At 46.0% G+C, this 14845-nt stretch overlaps 1 protein-coding gene across 1 annotated transcript in view; it reads left to right on the forward strand.

Annotated features, from left to right (window-relative positions):
* Positions 1 to 14845, forward strand: part of PIWIL4 (piwi like RNA-mediated gene silencing 4) — a gene marked incomplete at its 5' end in the record, with an annotated part of 54367 nt that overhangs the window by 29401 nt on the left and 10121 nt on the right. Inside the window, 4 exons of the mRNA XM_081327706.1 lie at positions 595 to 706; positions 2664 to 2848; positions 5186 to 5258; positions 11229 to 11429. Of these exons, the coding sequence (XP_081183832.1) occupies positions 595 to 706; positions 2664 to 2848; positions 5186 to 5258; positions 11229 to 11429 (571 nt within the window). The remainder of the gene's footprint in view (positions 1 to 594; positions 707 to 2663; positions 2849 to 5185; positions 5259 to 11228; positions 11430 to 14845) is intronic.

Genomic DNA, 14845 nt, shown 5'->3' on the forward strand with positions numbered 1-14845 from the left:
ACCCAAGGTGCCTACTACTATTGGTACTACCCTTCCTTGCCTTTGCCACAGTCTTTCTATTTCTATTTGTAGGTCTTTGTATTTTGTTGTTGTTCTTGTTGTTGTTGTTGTTGTCGTCATCATCATCATTTGATGTCATGGTTCCCACCAAACCTGTAGTGCATTAAAATGGGGAATCTGAGAAGGCTTGTGTGTAGGAACATGGCATAATGCAGGGTTGGGCAACAATGGCAATTCTACAACCTGTGAACTTCAACTCCCAGAATTCCTAACCCATCATAGTTGCCCACCCCGGTATAATGTAATGTCTGTATCTCTTTTTCTTTTTCTGAGAGCTTAAGGGAAGATGGACTATATATACTATTCAGATATATTCCATATATTCTTTCCTGAAATATGTACATATAGTCAGTGGTCCATGAGTTCAATTCCCAATGGAGTGCTTGAATGTCATAAAACAAAATCTTGCTGTGTTCTTCTGATAAGTCTCACTAAAGATGAAACTGGTCAGGCTTTGCTTGAAGATCAGTATAATTGGAAAGTATACAAAGGGTTCTTGGTCCAATTGATTTGAGGGTTGCCATTTTCTTTCAGAAATAAAGACGCTCGCTTCGAATTAGAAAACTGGGGGTTGCAGATTGGATGCCAAGCATCCCTGACTGGACGTATGGTCTCCTCAGAGAAAATCCTCATGCAGAATGAGGCTGTAAGTAACACAGGCTTCATTTCCATTTTACTTTCTGTTGTTGAATTCTGCCTCCTCAGATGTATTTGTTGTTGTTGTTAGTTGCGAAGTCGTGTCCAACCCATCGCGACCCCATGGACAACGTTCCTCCAGGCCTTCCTGTCCTCTACCATCTTCTGGAGTCCTTTTAAGCTCACGCTTACTGCTTCAGTGACTCCATCCAGCCACCTCGTTCTCTGTTGTCCCCTTCTTCTCTTGCCCTCAACCTTTCCCAGCATTAGGCTTCTCTCCAGTGAGTCCTTCCTTCTCATAAGGTGGCCAAAGTATTTGAGTTTCAACTTCAGGATCTGGCCTTCTGAAGAGCATTCAGGGTTGATCTCCTCTAGGACTGACCGGTTTGATCACCTTGCAGTCCAAGGGGCTCACAGGAGCCTTCTCCAGCACCACAGTTCAAAGGCAGATGTATTTATTTATTAAATTTATATGCCTCTCATCAAACCTGGGAGGTTTTCAACACTGTAAAAATGAGAAAATGGAAAATATTAAATCACTAAAAACATTAAAATACCAAGCATTAAAAAACTAGAAACCACTATGCAAAGAAGGTGGAGGTGGGATCTTCCTAGTTTGCGAACCACCTGCAACGTGGAACGCTCCCATCTGGCCTCTGAGCCAATCAGCAGAGCCGTGTTTTCAGGCCCTTTCAGAGGGCCAAGAGGGTGTGGGAGGATCTCACCTGATATTGCAGATGGAGGGAACCACAGAGAAAAGGATCTTTTGTGTAAAAGCTGTGTGAAATTCCTTATCAGATGAAGAAGAAGTGGTGGGAAACATGTAAAGTATTCATTTAGTATTTAAGGCGCTAGGCTAGGAAGTAAGGAGGCCCCACCCTCACTTTCCCGCATTTATCCTGCATTAAAATTATAAGGACAGAATCACTTCTGGCTTTGTTAGTGAAATCGAATAGGGCTCAGCTGTTGAGGTGGTATATAGGTAGTCCTTGACTTAAAGTAAAGGTAAAGGTTCCCCCGCACATGCGTGCTAGTCGTTTCCAACTCTAGGGGCCGGTGCTCATCTCCGTTTCAAAGCCAAAGAGCCAGCGCTTGTCCGAGGACGACTCCGTGGTCATGTGGCCAGCATGACTAGACGCCAAAGGCGCACGGAACGCTGTTACCTTCCCACCGGAGTGGTCCCTATTTTTCTACTTGCATTTTTATGTGCTTTCGAACTGCTAGGTTGGCAGAAGCTGGGACGAGTAACAGGCGCTCACTCTGTTACACGGCACTCGGGATTCGACCCGCCAAACTGCCGACCTTCTGATCGACAAGCTCAGCGTCCTAACCCACTGAGCCACCGCGTCCCTTTGAGTCCTTGACTTATGACCACAATTAAAGCCCAAAATTTCAGTTGCTAAGCGAGAGGGTTGTTAAGTGAGTTTCCCCCCCATTTTACAACCTCTCTTGCCACAGTTGTTAAATGAATCACTGCAGTTGTTAGGTTAGTTGTTAAGTGAATCTGGCTTCCCCATTTTACGTCGTTTGCCAGATGGTCACGAAAGGTGATCGCATGGCACCAGGAACGCTGCAACCGTCATAACCAGTTGCCAAGCATCTGAATTTTCTTCATGTGAACGCCGGAATGCTGCAACAGTCCTAAATGTGAAAAATGGTCATAAATCATTTTTTTTTCAATGCCATTGTTATTTTAAACAATTACGAAATGAAGGTTGTAAATTGATGATTGCCTGTAATACTTTTTCTCTTCTTTTTTCTTGTTGAAAAGTAAAATCCCTCCCTCCCCCTCTCTCTGAGTTGCTGCTGTTCTTTAAGTTCCCAGGACTTTGTTTTTGTGGGTCATGCAATGTTATATGCAGAACGTACTTCCTTCGAGGTCTTGGAAAGGACCTCCTTTTCATTTGACAGCGTCTTTTCAGTTACTGATGTCTTTGTACCTTTTTGTTCTTCTTTTTTTCCTGCAGTGTTCTCCAGTGAACCCTGGGGACTGGTTCAGGGATTTGCGCAATATGAAGATAATCAGCGAGACTCGTCTGGAGAGGTGGCTCATCCTGTGTAGTTACAACCACACAGATCTGACCCATAGTTTTGTGAACTGCTTGAGAAGAGTAGGAAGTCCCATGAATTTTCACGTTGAGTATCCCAGAATGTGAGCTATGTTGAATTCTTCGTTCCTCGAGGCGTTTTAATTGACCTTTTTAATATGCACTTATCAAGCATTTCACACCTAGGATTCTAAATAAGATAGATATTGTGGTAAATTTTAGGAGGAGCAGGATTGGCTGTTTGCTTGCTTTTGGCTGTACGCTGGATAAAGGGGCCTGGCTTTCTTGTTCCAGTATGGCAGGATGACCCACCACATTTAACCAGCCACATTATTTTTGGCTGCTGCTGCTTGTTCATGATGACAATGAGGGTGCTTACCGCAAGGAGGTTGAGGGTTTGGTGAACTGGTGTAAGGAAAACAGCCTAGTTTTAAACATTGGAAAAACCAAAGAGATCATTGTCGATTTCAGAAAAAGCAGGCACAGCCACACTTCTCTGTGCATTAATGATTCACCTGTGGAGATGGTTACCAGCATCAAATTCCTGGGTGTGCAGTTAACAAGTAGGCTGGCTTGTCGCTCAACAGCGAGACATTGGTGAAGCAGGCACAGCAGTGCTCGTGTTTTCTGTGTCGCATGAGAAAAGCACATCTTCCTTCCCCTGTCCTGACCACTTTCTACAGGGGGACAATCAAGAGCCTCCTGTCATACAGCATCACAGGCTGGTTCAGAAGCATCCCTGCTTCAGAAAGGAAGGCAGTGCAGAGTGGTGAGGATGGCTGAAAAGATCATTGGCAGTTCCCTCCCTCCCATCCAGGACATAGCACAGAAGCGTTGCTTGAGCATGGTCTGCAAGATTGTTTGGGACACTGCACATCCTCTTCTTGATCTGTTTTCCTTGTTACCTTCTGGGAGGAGGCTCCGTGGTATCCAAAGCAGAACATCCTGATTCACTCACAGTTTTGTTCCATATGTTATTAACCTTGTGAACTCTAAAGCTTCCTCCTTCCGTTATGTATTCAAGATCGACAGTGATTAATAAGTTGCTTATATGTAAGGGTGTAGGTCTATACATACGTTGTATATAGTACGTTTAAATGTGTGTTCTGTATGTGTCCTCTTTGAGAGCAAGTAACTAAATTTCATTTTTAATGTGTGCCATTGTGCCCACAGTAAAAACAACAATAAAGGTTATCTATCTTATCTATCTTATTACTTAAGAGTCCTCTTGGCACAACAAGAGTGAAGGGTCTGCAGAAAGAAGGGCCCTCATAAAAATCAAGATGGCAGTCATAGCTACATTATTGAAACTCCAAACCCTTTGGTGTATCTCAGCTGCCATCTTACACAACTATCATTGCTTGGACCAGCTTCCTCAATTGAGGAAGTCCAGTCATGCTTAGGTTCCCTCTGATTCTTAGAAGACTTCCTCTTTGTTGGGGCTGGAAACTTAACATGGAAATCAGTTGTCCTGGCTCCAGCTGGAATTTGCGTCTTATCAGTGAAATTCATGACTGATCACCAAAGGCAGATGCTTTAGACCAGGGGTGTCAAACTCACAACTTCACGTGATGTGTCACGATGTATCACGACTTTTTCCCATTGCCAGCAATGGGGTGGGCGCGGTTTCGGCATGACGCATACGAAAAATACATTCTAAATAAAAACATATAGGTGAAATCAAGTAAAATACAAAATTGTTACTTGGCTACTGTGTATTTTAATTTTTGTAATGTCTAGAATTGTTTTTATTTTATTTTAATTCTGCTTGCTGCTCAGAGTTATTTGTTCAGATAGGCGGCCATATAAATTGGATCAATAAATAAAAACATGGCATACTGTAAACTAGATAGCAGCACAGCAGCCTTTTACAAACGAATACAATTACAAACCAATTAAAAAGCCAGGGAAAATAAAAAGTCTTCAGAAGACGTGAAATGTCCTTTATGTAAAATTATCCTTATCTGAAAATCACATTGCTTAAAAAACCAGGCTTAATGGAAAATCCTAATTCAGCTTGGACAAGCAAAGTTTTCTAATTTATAACAATTTAGTTGGTCCCATGCATGTTATCTGTTTCTATGAATTACATCACTATAGACCAGTGTTTCTCAGCCTTGGCAACTCAGATGTGGACTTCAACTCCCAGAATTCCCTAACCAGTATGCTGGCTAAGGAATTCTGGGAGTTCAAGTCCACATGTCTTAGAGTTGCCAAGGTTGAGGAACACTGCTATATATCATGTTTCCCACCCAAGAAAGTAAATATGGGTTACTATTAACCTGCAAAGATGTGGACTATATGGATAGGACAGTGATGAACTTTACATTTGGCATCATATCTTTAAGAAGCAATTACTGTACTGAAAAATATGCTTCACCGTGTGTCATAAGTTGTCAGAAGGGTAATGTTTTCTAATATGTTCTCATTTTGGTCTGCAGGGTGCCAATAAAAGAGGACCCTATGTCATTTGTGAAAGTCCTACAACAGCATGTGAATCCTGAGCTACAGCTGGTACGCATAGTGAATTGGAAAAAAAATGCTTTTGAAGTGTATTCAGTGGAGAAAAAGATAACTGCTGATTATCTAGGTCACTAGAAGGAAACTCTTGAAGAATGGTCTTTCCAGAAGAAACAATACAATTGGCCAAAATAGTAACTTACCGTATATACTTGAGTATAAGCCGACTCGAATATAAGCCGAGACCCCCAATTTTACCCCCCAAAAATGGAAAAAGTTAGTGACTCGAGTATAAGCCGAGGCTGGGAAATGCAGCAGCTCACCTTATGCTCCTCTCCAGAGATCTTCCCTCAGCAGCGGCCGGCAAAGTAGTTCGCACGCGAAACAAGCCCGGCAGAGGAGCCGGAGCGGCGAGCAGAGGCGCCCGGCCCAGATCCTGCAAGGCCCGGCCGAGATGCGCCCCCAGCAGCGGAGCTGCTCCGGCTCCTCTGCCGGGCTTGTTTTGCATGTGAGCTACTTTGCCTGACGCTGAGAAGACCCGCTTGGGCACTCGGGTTGGTGTCAGTCTCCGCAGGCCCTTCTTGTTTCCAGGAACGTCAAGCGCGCTTGGCTCCCCACCCCCACGGCAGGGCAGGGCAGGGCAGAGACTTGCTCGCCCTTCTGATGGCCCTGAAGAGAAACGAAGGGCTTGCAAACTCCCCGCGAGAAGCTGGGCGAAGCGCGCGGCTGGGCGAGTGTGTGCCTGCGCGCGTATTTACGAAAGAAACGCTCCGAGAGTTCTTTCTCCGCCCCCTTGGGGGGAACTCTAGCGACTGCTGTAGCCGCGCTTCTCTTCTCGGCTCCGAAAATAGAGATTTCTACTCTCTCTCTCTCTCTCTCTCCCCTCCCCACCCCGCATTCTCCTGCCTCTTCGATTGTGACAATAAAAGGGCGAAGGGTGCGCTGGTTTCTTCCTCCTTCCTCCCCCCCTCCCCTCCCCTCCCCGATTGTCAGGTGTGGCTTCGACTTTAGTTTTTGCCTACGGTGCTAGGGAGTTGCCAGTGGTGGGATCGTTTTCGGAGTTGCGTGCTTGGCCCAGAGGTGCAAACAAAATGTTTGGAAAAAGGGGGGTGAGGTGGGGTGGGGTGGGGTGGAGGAAGCAGTTTGCGAAGCAGCCGAAATGGGGGTATATAGAGGATGGGAGGTTCCCACCGAGAGAGCCAGCAGAGTTGTTGTCGAAGCGCGTCACACGCCTTTCCAACCACCAGAGAAGGGAGGAATAAGAAAGAAACACACACACACACACACACACACACACACCAGGAAATCGAGGAAGCTTGCGTAAGATCTGAAGGAGACACGATCGTGGGAAAGGCACTGAGCGTTCCGTGGAAAAAAAAGAAAGGGTGGACTTGGGCTCGACTGGTTTCGCAACGGGAAATGGGAAATCCCCGCAAAAGATGCCGGGGTCGACAGCGTTTTTTCTACCCGGAACAAGCAAACGCTGCCCCAAAACTGGGGCGTTTCAAGCCATGGCTCCTCCGGCAACAGTCGCTTAAGCTGCAGTTCATCCGGTTCCCCCAGCCTTTCCAAATATTCCAGGCTGGAGCATTCACTCCCTCCGCAGTTCCTCCAGCCATTACGAGCCGTTTCTGGTTAAGTTCAAACAAATACAAGCAGATTCAAGCCGTGGCTCTTTCCGCCCCGAAAATCAGCTGATTGGGCGTTTCAAGCCGCGGCGTTTCAAAACGGCCACAATCTCCCGGCAAGACCTCCTCTGCAGTTCCTCCAGCCATTACAAAGCAACTCTGGTCAAATTCAGGCCGTTTCGATCTAATTCAGGCAGATGCAAACAGATTCAAGCCGCAGCTCTTCCACCCGAAAATCAGCTGATCGGGTGTTTCAAGACGCGGCGTTTCAAAACGGCTACAATCTCCCGGCCAGACCTCCAGCTGCCTCTCGCCGATATGGAGGGCACCAACGCCCCCAAAAACAGGGACGACAAAGCAGTCTAGTCATCCAGCCCTAACGTGGAGGCATTATGCACTCCAAGGGCGCCCCCAAGACCACCAAACCACACCAAACTCACGGAGCTCACGGAGCTCAGCTCGACACGTCCGCCATCTTAGTTGAGCCTGTTAACAGACTTCATCAGTTCCAAAATCAAGATCACACCAGCAAGCTTTGTCAGTTGTCACTCGCGGCAGTACAAATACACTAGTACGGAAAGCTGCCGTTCACTTTCGGGGGGAGGAAAAAAAAACACAACAACACCGCACGCTTTAAAAGATTGGAGTTTTGCAGCCTTTTTTCTCGAGCTGAGCTCCGTGAGCTCCGTGAGTTTGGTGTGGTTTGGTGGTCTTGGGGGCGCCCATGGAGTGCATAATGTCTCCACGTTAGGGCTGGATGACTAGACTGCTTTGTCGTCCCTGTTTTTGGGGGCGTTGGTGCCCTCCATATCGGCGAGAGGCAGCTGGAGGTCTGGCCGGGAGATTGTAGCCGTTTTGAAACGCCGCGTCTTGAAACACCCGATCAGCTGATTTTCGGGTGGAAGAGCCGCGGCTTGAATCTGTTTGCATCTGCCTGAATTAGACCGAAACGGCCTGAATTTGACCAGAGTTGCTTTGTAATGGCTGGAGGAACTGCAGAGGAGGTCTTGCCGGGAGATTGTGGCCGTTTTGAAACGCCGCGTCTTGAAACGCCCGATCAGCTGATTTTCGGGTGGAAGAGCCGCGGCTTGAATCTGTTTGCATCTGCCTGAATTAGACCGAAACGGCCTGAATTTGACCAGAGTTGCTTTGTAATGGCTGGAGGAACTGCAGAGGAGGTCTTGCCGGGAGATTATGGCCGTTTTGAAACGCCGCGGCTTGAAACGCCCGATCAGCTGATTTTCGGGGCGGAAAGAGCCACGGCTTGAATCTGCTTGTATTTGTTTGAACTTAACCAGAAACGGCTCGTAATGGCTGGAGGAACTGCGGAGGGAGTGAATGCTCCAGCCTGGAATATTTGGAAAGGCTGGGGGAACCGGATGAACTGCAGCTTAAGCGACTGTTGCCGGAGGAGCCATGGCTTGAAACGCCCCAGTTTTGGGGCAGCGTTTGCTTGTTCCGGTTAGAAAAAACGCTGTCGACCCCGGCATCTTTTGCGGGGATTTCCCATTTCCCGTTGCGAAACCAGCCGAGCCCAAGTCCACCCTTTTTTTTTTCCACGGAACGCTCGGTGCCTTTCCCACGATCGTGTCTCCTTCAGATCTTACGCAAGCTTCCTCGATTTCCTGGTGTGTGTGTGTGTGTGTGTGTGTGTGTGTGTGTGTTTCTTTCTTATTCCTCCCTTCTCTGGTGGTTGGAAAGGCGTGTGACACGCTTCGACAACAACTCTGCTGGCTCTCTCGGTGGGAACCTCCCATCCTCTATATACCCCCATTTCGGCTGCTTCGCAAACTGCTTCCTCCACCCCACCCCACCCCACCTCACCCCCCTTTTTCCAAACATTTTGTTTGCACCTCTGGGCCAAGCACGCAACTCCGAAAACGATCCCACCACTGGCAACTCCCTAGCACCGTAGGCAAAAACTAAAGTCGAAGCCACACCTGACAATCGGGGAGGGGAGGGGAGGGGGGGAGGAAGGAGGAAGAAACCAGCGCACCCTTCGCCCTTTTATTGTCGCAATCGAAGAGGCAGGAGAATGCGGGGTGGGGAGGGGAGAGAGAGAGAGAGAGAGAGAGTAGAAATCCCTATTTTCGGAGCCGAGAAGAGAAGCGCGGCTACAGCAGTCGCTAGAGTTCCCCCCAAGGGGGCGGAGAAAGAAGAACTCTCGGAGCGTTTCTTTCGTAAATACGCGCGCAGGCACACACTCGCCCAGCCGCGCGCTTCGCCCAGCTTCTCGCGGGGAGTTTGCAAGCCCTTCGTTTCTCTTCAGGGCCGTCAGAAGGGCGGGCAAGTCTCTGCCCTGCCCTGCCCTGCCGTGGGGGTGGGGAGCCAAGCGCGCTTGACGTTCCTGGAAACGAGAAGGGCCTGCGGAGACTGACACCAACCCGAGTGCCCAAGCGGGTCTTCTCAGCGTCAGGCAAAGTAGCTCACATGCAAAACAAGCCCGGGAGAGGAGCCGGAGCAGCTCCGCTGCTGGGGGCACGTCTCGGCCGGGCCTTGCAGGATCTGGGCCGGGCGCCTCTGCTCGCCGCTCCGGCTCCTCTGCCGGGCTTGTTTCGCATGTGATTCCGGGCCAGGTGCTGCTGAGGGCGAGCAATGGCGCCCGGGCGACCCCAGCAGCGTCAGGCAAAGTAGCTCGGCCGCGCGCAAGTCCTCGGTAAGTTCTTTTTTTTTTGTTCACTGGAGTATAAGCCGAAGTGGATTTTTTCAGCCCAAAAAGTGGGCTGAAAAATTCGGCTTATACTCAAGTATATACGGTAATTTTTTCCGTGGTAATGATTAAATTTTGTATGTCAACAGCTGTCCCTGTAGCCTCATATGGGAGCTTCTTTTATTTCCAGAAAACACTGAAGTCCAAAGGGTTGCAGACTTAAAAGAAACATAGCCAGATTTTTTTGAAAAGTAATTTTATGGCCAAACAACGCATTACACACAACACACTAAAAAAAAAAGCTAGATAGCATAGCTTATTCTGGATCAAGCTGTCGTATAATGATTTTTCCCCTTGCTAAGATCCCTGTACTGGTCTGTATATCTGGATTCTATCATTGATAACAACTCTTGCCAGATAGCAGAACTCATGAAAATATCTTTTATCATCCAGAAATACCTTTATTTGCATGCAGAGTAGATTACAGCAGATGAGGTGTATTAGATGATAACGCACGATATTTCCAAGGTCAAAAGACAGTATCGACTCACAGTGTCTGCACGTGTGTCTGCCGGTTATGGAGGAGCACATGTATCTGCCGGTTATGGAGGAGGAGAGTCCCCAGGGAGAAGGAGGAAGTCCATCCCAGAAAGGGGAGGGGGTGAGGCACATGATCAGGAGAAGGAGGAAACATGTCATAGGGAAGGAGGAGTTGGCTAACCTAGATAAGATAGCATAATTTCCCCAAAACAGCCACGTGGTGGCAGCACACTCCCCGTCTGGTATTACATAATACCACTATAAACTTGATACCGGTAGGTATGCAAATACAAATAAATGGTTGTGATTTGCTTGTCTTAAAAATCTGAGAGATATAAGAAATAAACATGCATACATATTGCAATAATAAGAATTGCCATTACAGGCCTAAAACAGTGGCAGCACATAGCTGCTGTCCTGTTTCAAGGTTGCAACTATACCCAGGCAGAGACAATTTTTAAGGAGTTGAATTATTTACTAAAATTCAGACAGACAACAGCAGACAGGATTGTTATTCAAATACTTAGCAGAGAGGGCTGGTCTGAAAAGTGCTAATTACAGTTATACAATTATAATTCAGCCAAGGCGTGGCTTCCTAATGCCTTCTCCCTTGCCTTTGGAGCCGCCTCATTGCATTCCTCTGTCCTACTTGCTTCTCTTGCCTGCGCATTCGTGCATCCGGGATTTGTCCCAACTGTTCTTCATCATTGTCAAACTCAGGCTCCCAGCACAGCTGTGTCTCAGCCTGAGCGCGAGTAGAGGGCCCAGGCTCCTTGTCCAATTGTAAGTCTTGGAGCTCCTCAGAGCCTTCCTCTGACTTTAATGTCACTCCAGGCCCCTCCTCCTCATCTGATTCCTCAGACTCAGCTGCTGGATCCACTGGCTGGCGAGGAATCACAACAGCTATGCTTTGCCACTGTATATATCGAGACCTGGGACTTGAGAGTCATGCCTCATCATCTGACTGCTCCAGGATCTGGAGATGCTTATAGTTGATGAGCCTCCTCAGAGGAATTATGTCTTGAAAGATTCCTGAGACTGACAATCCAGTCTCAGCTGAGGCAACAGAGTCTGCATCTGAATCATGGCTCATGACAGCTGTGATCGCCAAAAAGACAGCATTGTAGGCAACAGTTATCCCCACAAATGGGTAGGGATAAGTCTTCCTTCCTTGAACGATTCTGCTTATCTTGTTTCTGTTTCTAGGTATTATGTGTATTGTCTTCCAACAAAAAGGATTGTTATGATTCTGTGAAGAAGTTCCTGAGTCTTCACCAGCCTGTCCCTAGCCAGTGTGTGCTTGTCCGTACATTGTCTAAACAAGGGATGATGATGAGTGTGGCTACAAAAATTGCTATGCAGATCATCTGTAAGCTTGGAGGGGAGCTCTGGGCGGTTGAGATACCAGTAAGTAATTCTTTCTATATAAGTTAGATGTTGGCCATATCGTGGACAGAAGTAAGATTAAGATTTTTGATCAAACCTGAAATGATTTGCAGTCAATCACAATGATTTCTGATTTCAGCTTATCTAACAGCAGAAACTAAATCCCTCCCACTCTGTCCCAAAGGCGCTTTTTTAAAGGGCAACTGGACTTTGTGTTTCCTTGAAGACATTTCACTTTTCATCCAAGAAGCTTCTTCAGTTCTTCTTCAGTTCAGCTTCTTCAGAACTGAAGAAGCTTTTTGGATGAGAAGCAAAACATCTTCAAGGAAAAATGAAGTCCAGTTGCTTTTTGAAAAAGCACCTTTGGGACCACCATGACCTGGATGACTGAGAATCTAACATATGCTGTTAGACATTTAAACATATGCTGTTGAAAATAAAGGAGATGAATATTGTGGATTGAAAGAGTCAAGAATTTAATAGAGCTCAGGCATTCAACAAGCTTTAAAAACACCTTTGCACCAGCCTCCGGATTTCAGTGTAATACTGAAAAGAAAAAAAATCTGAAATTTGTCCCATCCTGCTAGAGTTAATAATAATAATAATAATAATAATAATAATAATAATAATAATAATAATAAATAATAATAATAATAATAATAATAATAATAATAATAATAATAATAATAATAATAATAATAATAATAATAATAATAATAATATATAAAGTTGGAAGGGACCTTGGAGGTCATCTAGTCCAACCCCCTGCTCAGGCAGGAAACCCTATACCATTTCAGGCAAATGGCTGTCCAGTCTCTTCTTAAAAACCTCCAGTGTTGGAGCATTCACCACCTCTGGAGGCAGGTTGTTCCACCGGTTAATTGTTCTAACTGTCAGGAAGTTTCTCCTTAGTTCTAGGTTGCTTCTCTCCTTGACTAGTTTCCATCCGTTGCTTCTTGTCCTGCTTTCAGGTGCTTTGGAGAATAGCTTGGCTCCCTCTTCTTTGTGGCAGCCCCTGAGATATTGGAACACTGCTATCATGTCACCCCTCACCCTTCTCTTCATTAAATTAAACTACACATACCCAATTCCAGCAACCGTTCCCTAACAAAGTGTGTGTGTTTGTGTGTCTGTCCATCTAGCTGTCTATTGGCATGTAGTATTGTTTTGTCCCCTTCATGGATTACTGCCTTGTCGTGGCGAAGGGGCTTGCGTAATTCAATGAAGCTATGAGCTATGCCGTGCAGGGCCACCCAAGACGGACAGGTCATAGCTGAGAGTTCTGACAAAACGTGATCCACTGGAGAAGGAAATGGCAACCCACTCCAGTATCTTTGCCATGAAAACCCTATGGACAGTACCAAAAGGCAAAACGATATGACGCTGGAAGATGAGCCCCTCAGGTCGGAAGGCGTCCAATATGCTACTGGGGAAGAGCAGAGGGCTAGTACTAGTAGCGCCAGAAAGAATGAAGCGACTGGGCCAAAGCCGAAAGGACGCTCAGCTGTGGATATGTCTGGTGGTGAAAGGAAAGTCCGATGCTGTAAAGATTTTTTCTCCATAGGAACCTGGAATGTAAGATCCATGAATCAAGGAAAGCTGGACGTGGTCAAACAAGAGATGACAAGACTGAACATCGACATCTTAGGTATCAGCGAACTAAAATGGACAGGAATGGGTGAATTTAATTCAGATGACCATCAGGTATACTACTGCGGGCAAGAATCCCTCAGAAGAAATGGAGTAGCCTTCATAGTCAATAAAAGAGTAGGAAAATCAATACTGGGATACAATCCTCAAAATGACAGAATGATCTCAGTTCGAATCCAAGGCAAACCATTCAATATCACAGTAGTCCAAGTCTATGCCCCAACCACCAGTGCTGAAGAGGATGAAATTGACCGGTTCTATGAAGCCCTACAGCACCTTATAGAAGTAACACCAAAAAATGATGTCCTTATCATCATGGGGGATTGGAATGCTAAAGTAGGAAGCCAAAAGATAACTGGAATAACAGGCAAGTTTGGCCTTGGAGTACAAAATGAAGCAGGGCACAGGCTGATAGAATTTTGTCAAGAGAATACGATGGTCATAGCAAACACTCTTTTCCAACAACCCAAGAGACGGCTCTACACATGGACATCACCAGACGGTCAACACAGAAATCAGATTGACTATATGCTCTGCAGCCAAAGATGGAGAAGCTCTATACAGTCGGTAAAAACAAGACCAGGAGCTGACTGTGGCTCAGACCATGAGCTTCTCCTTGCAAAGTTTAGGCTTAAACTGAAGAAAGTAGGGAAAAGCACTAGGCCAGTCAGGTATGAATTAAATCATATCCCTGTTGAATATACAGTAGAGGTGACAAATAGATTTAAGGAATTAGATCTGATAGACAGAGTGCCTGAAGAACTATGGACAGAGGTTCGCGACATTGTACAACAGGTAGCAACCAAAACTATCCCAAAGAAAAAGAAATGCAAGAAAGCAAAATGGCTGTCTGAGGAAGCTTTGCAAATAGCTGAGGAAAGGAGGGAAGCGAAAGGCAAGGGAGAAAAACATAGATATGCCCAATTGAATGCAGAATTCCAGAGAATAGCTAGAAGAGATAAGAATGCCTTCTTAAATGAACAGTGCAAAGAAATAGAAGAAAACAATAGAATAGGGAGGACCAGAGATCTTTTCAAGAAAATTGGAGAGATGAAGGGAACGTTTAATGCAAAAATGGGCATGATAAAGGACCAAAATGGCAGGGACCTAACAGAGGCAGAAGAGATTAAGAAGAGGTGGCAAAATTACACAGAAGAACTATACAAGAATGAGCTTAACGTCCCAGATAATCACAATGATGTGGTCACTGACCTCGAGCCAGACATCCTAGAATGTGAGGTGAAGTGGGCCTTAGAAAAGCTGAGCAACAACAAAGCTAGTGGAGGTGACAGTATTCCAGCTGAGCTATTCAAAATCTTAAAAGACAGTGCAGTAAAAGTGCTACACTCAATTTGCCAGCAAATTTGGAAAACTCAACAGTGGCCACAGGATTGGAAAAGATCAGTTTACATTCCAATTCCAAAGAAAGGCAGTGCCAAAGAATGTTCAAACTATCGCACCATTGCACTCATTTCTCATGCTAGTAAAGTCATGCTTAAAATCCTACAAGCTAGACTTCAGCAGTATGTGGATCGAGAACTACCAGAAGTACAGGCAGGATTTCGAAGAGGCAGAGGAACTAGAGATCAAATTGCCAACATACGCTGGATCATGGAGAAAGCTAGGGAGTTCCAGAAAAACATCTACTTCTGCTTCATTGACTATGCTAAAGCCTTTGATTGTGTGGATCATAACAAACTGTGGCAAGTTCTTAAAGAGATGGGAGTACCAGACCATCTTATTTGTCTCTTGAGAAACCTATATGCGGGTCAAGAAGCAACAGTGAG

Source organism: Vipera berus (assembly GCF_964194415.1).
Source record: "Vipera berus genome assembly, chromosome: 4".
NCBI lineage: Eukaryota > Metazoa > Chordata > Lepidosauria > Squamata > Viperidae > Vipera > Vipera berus.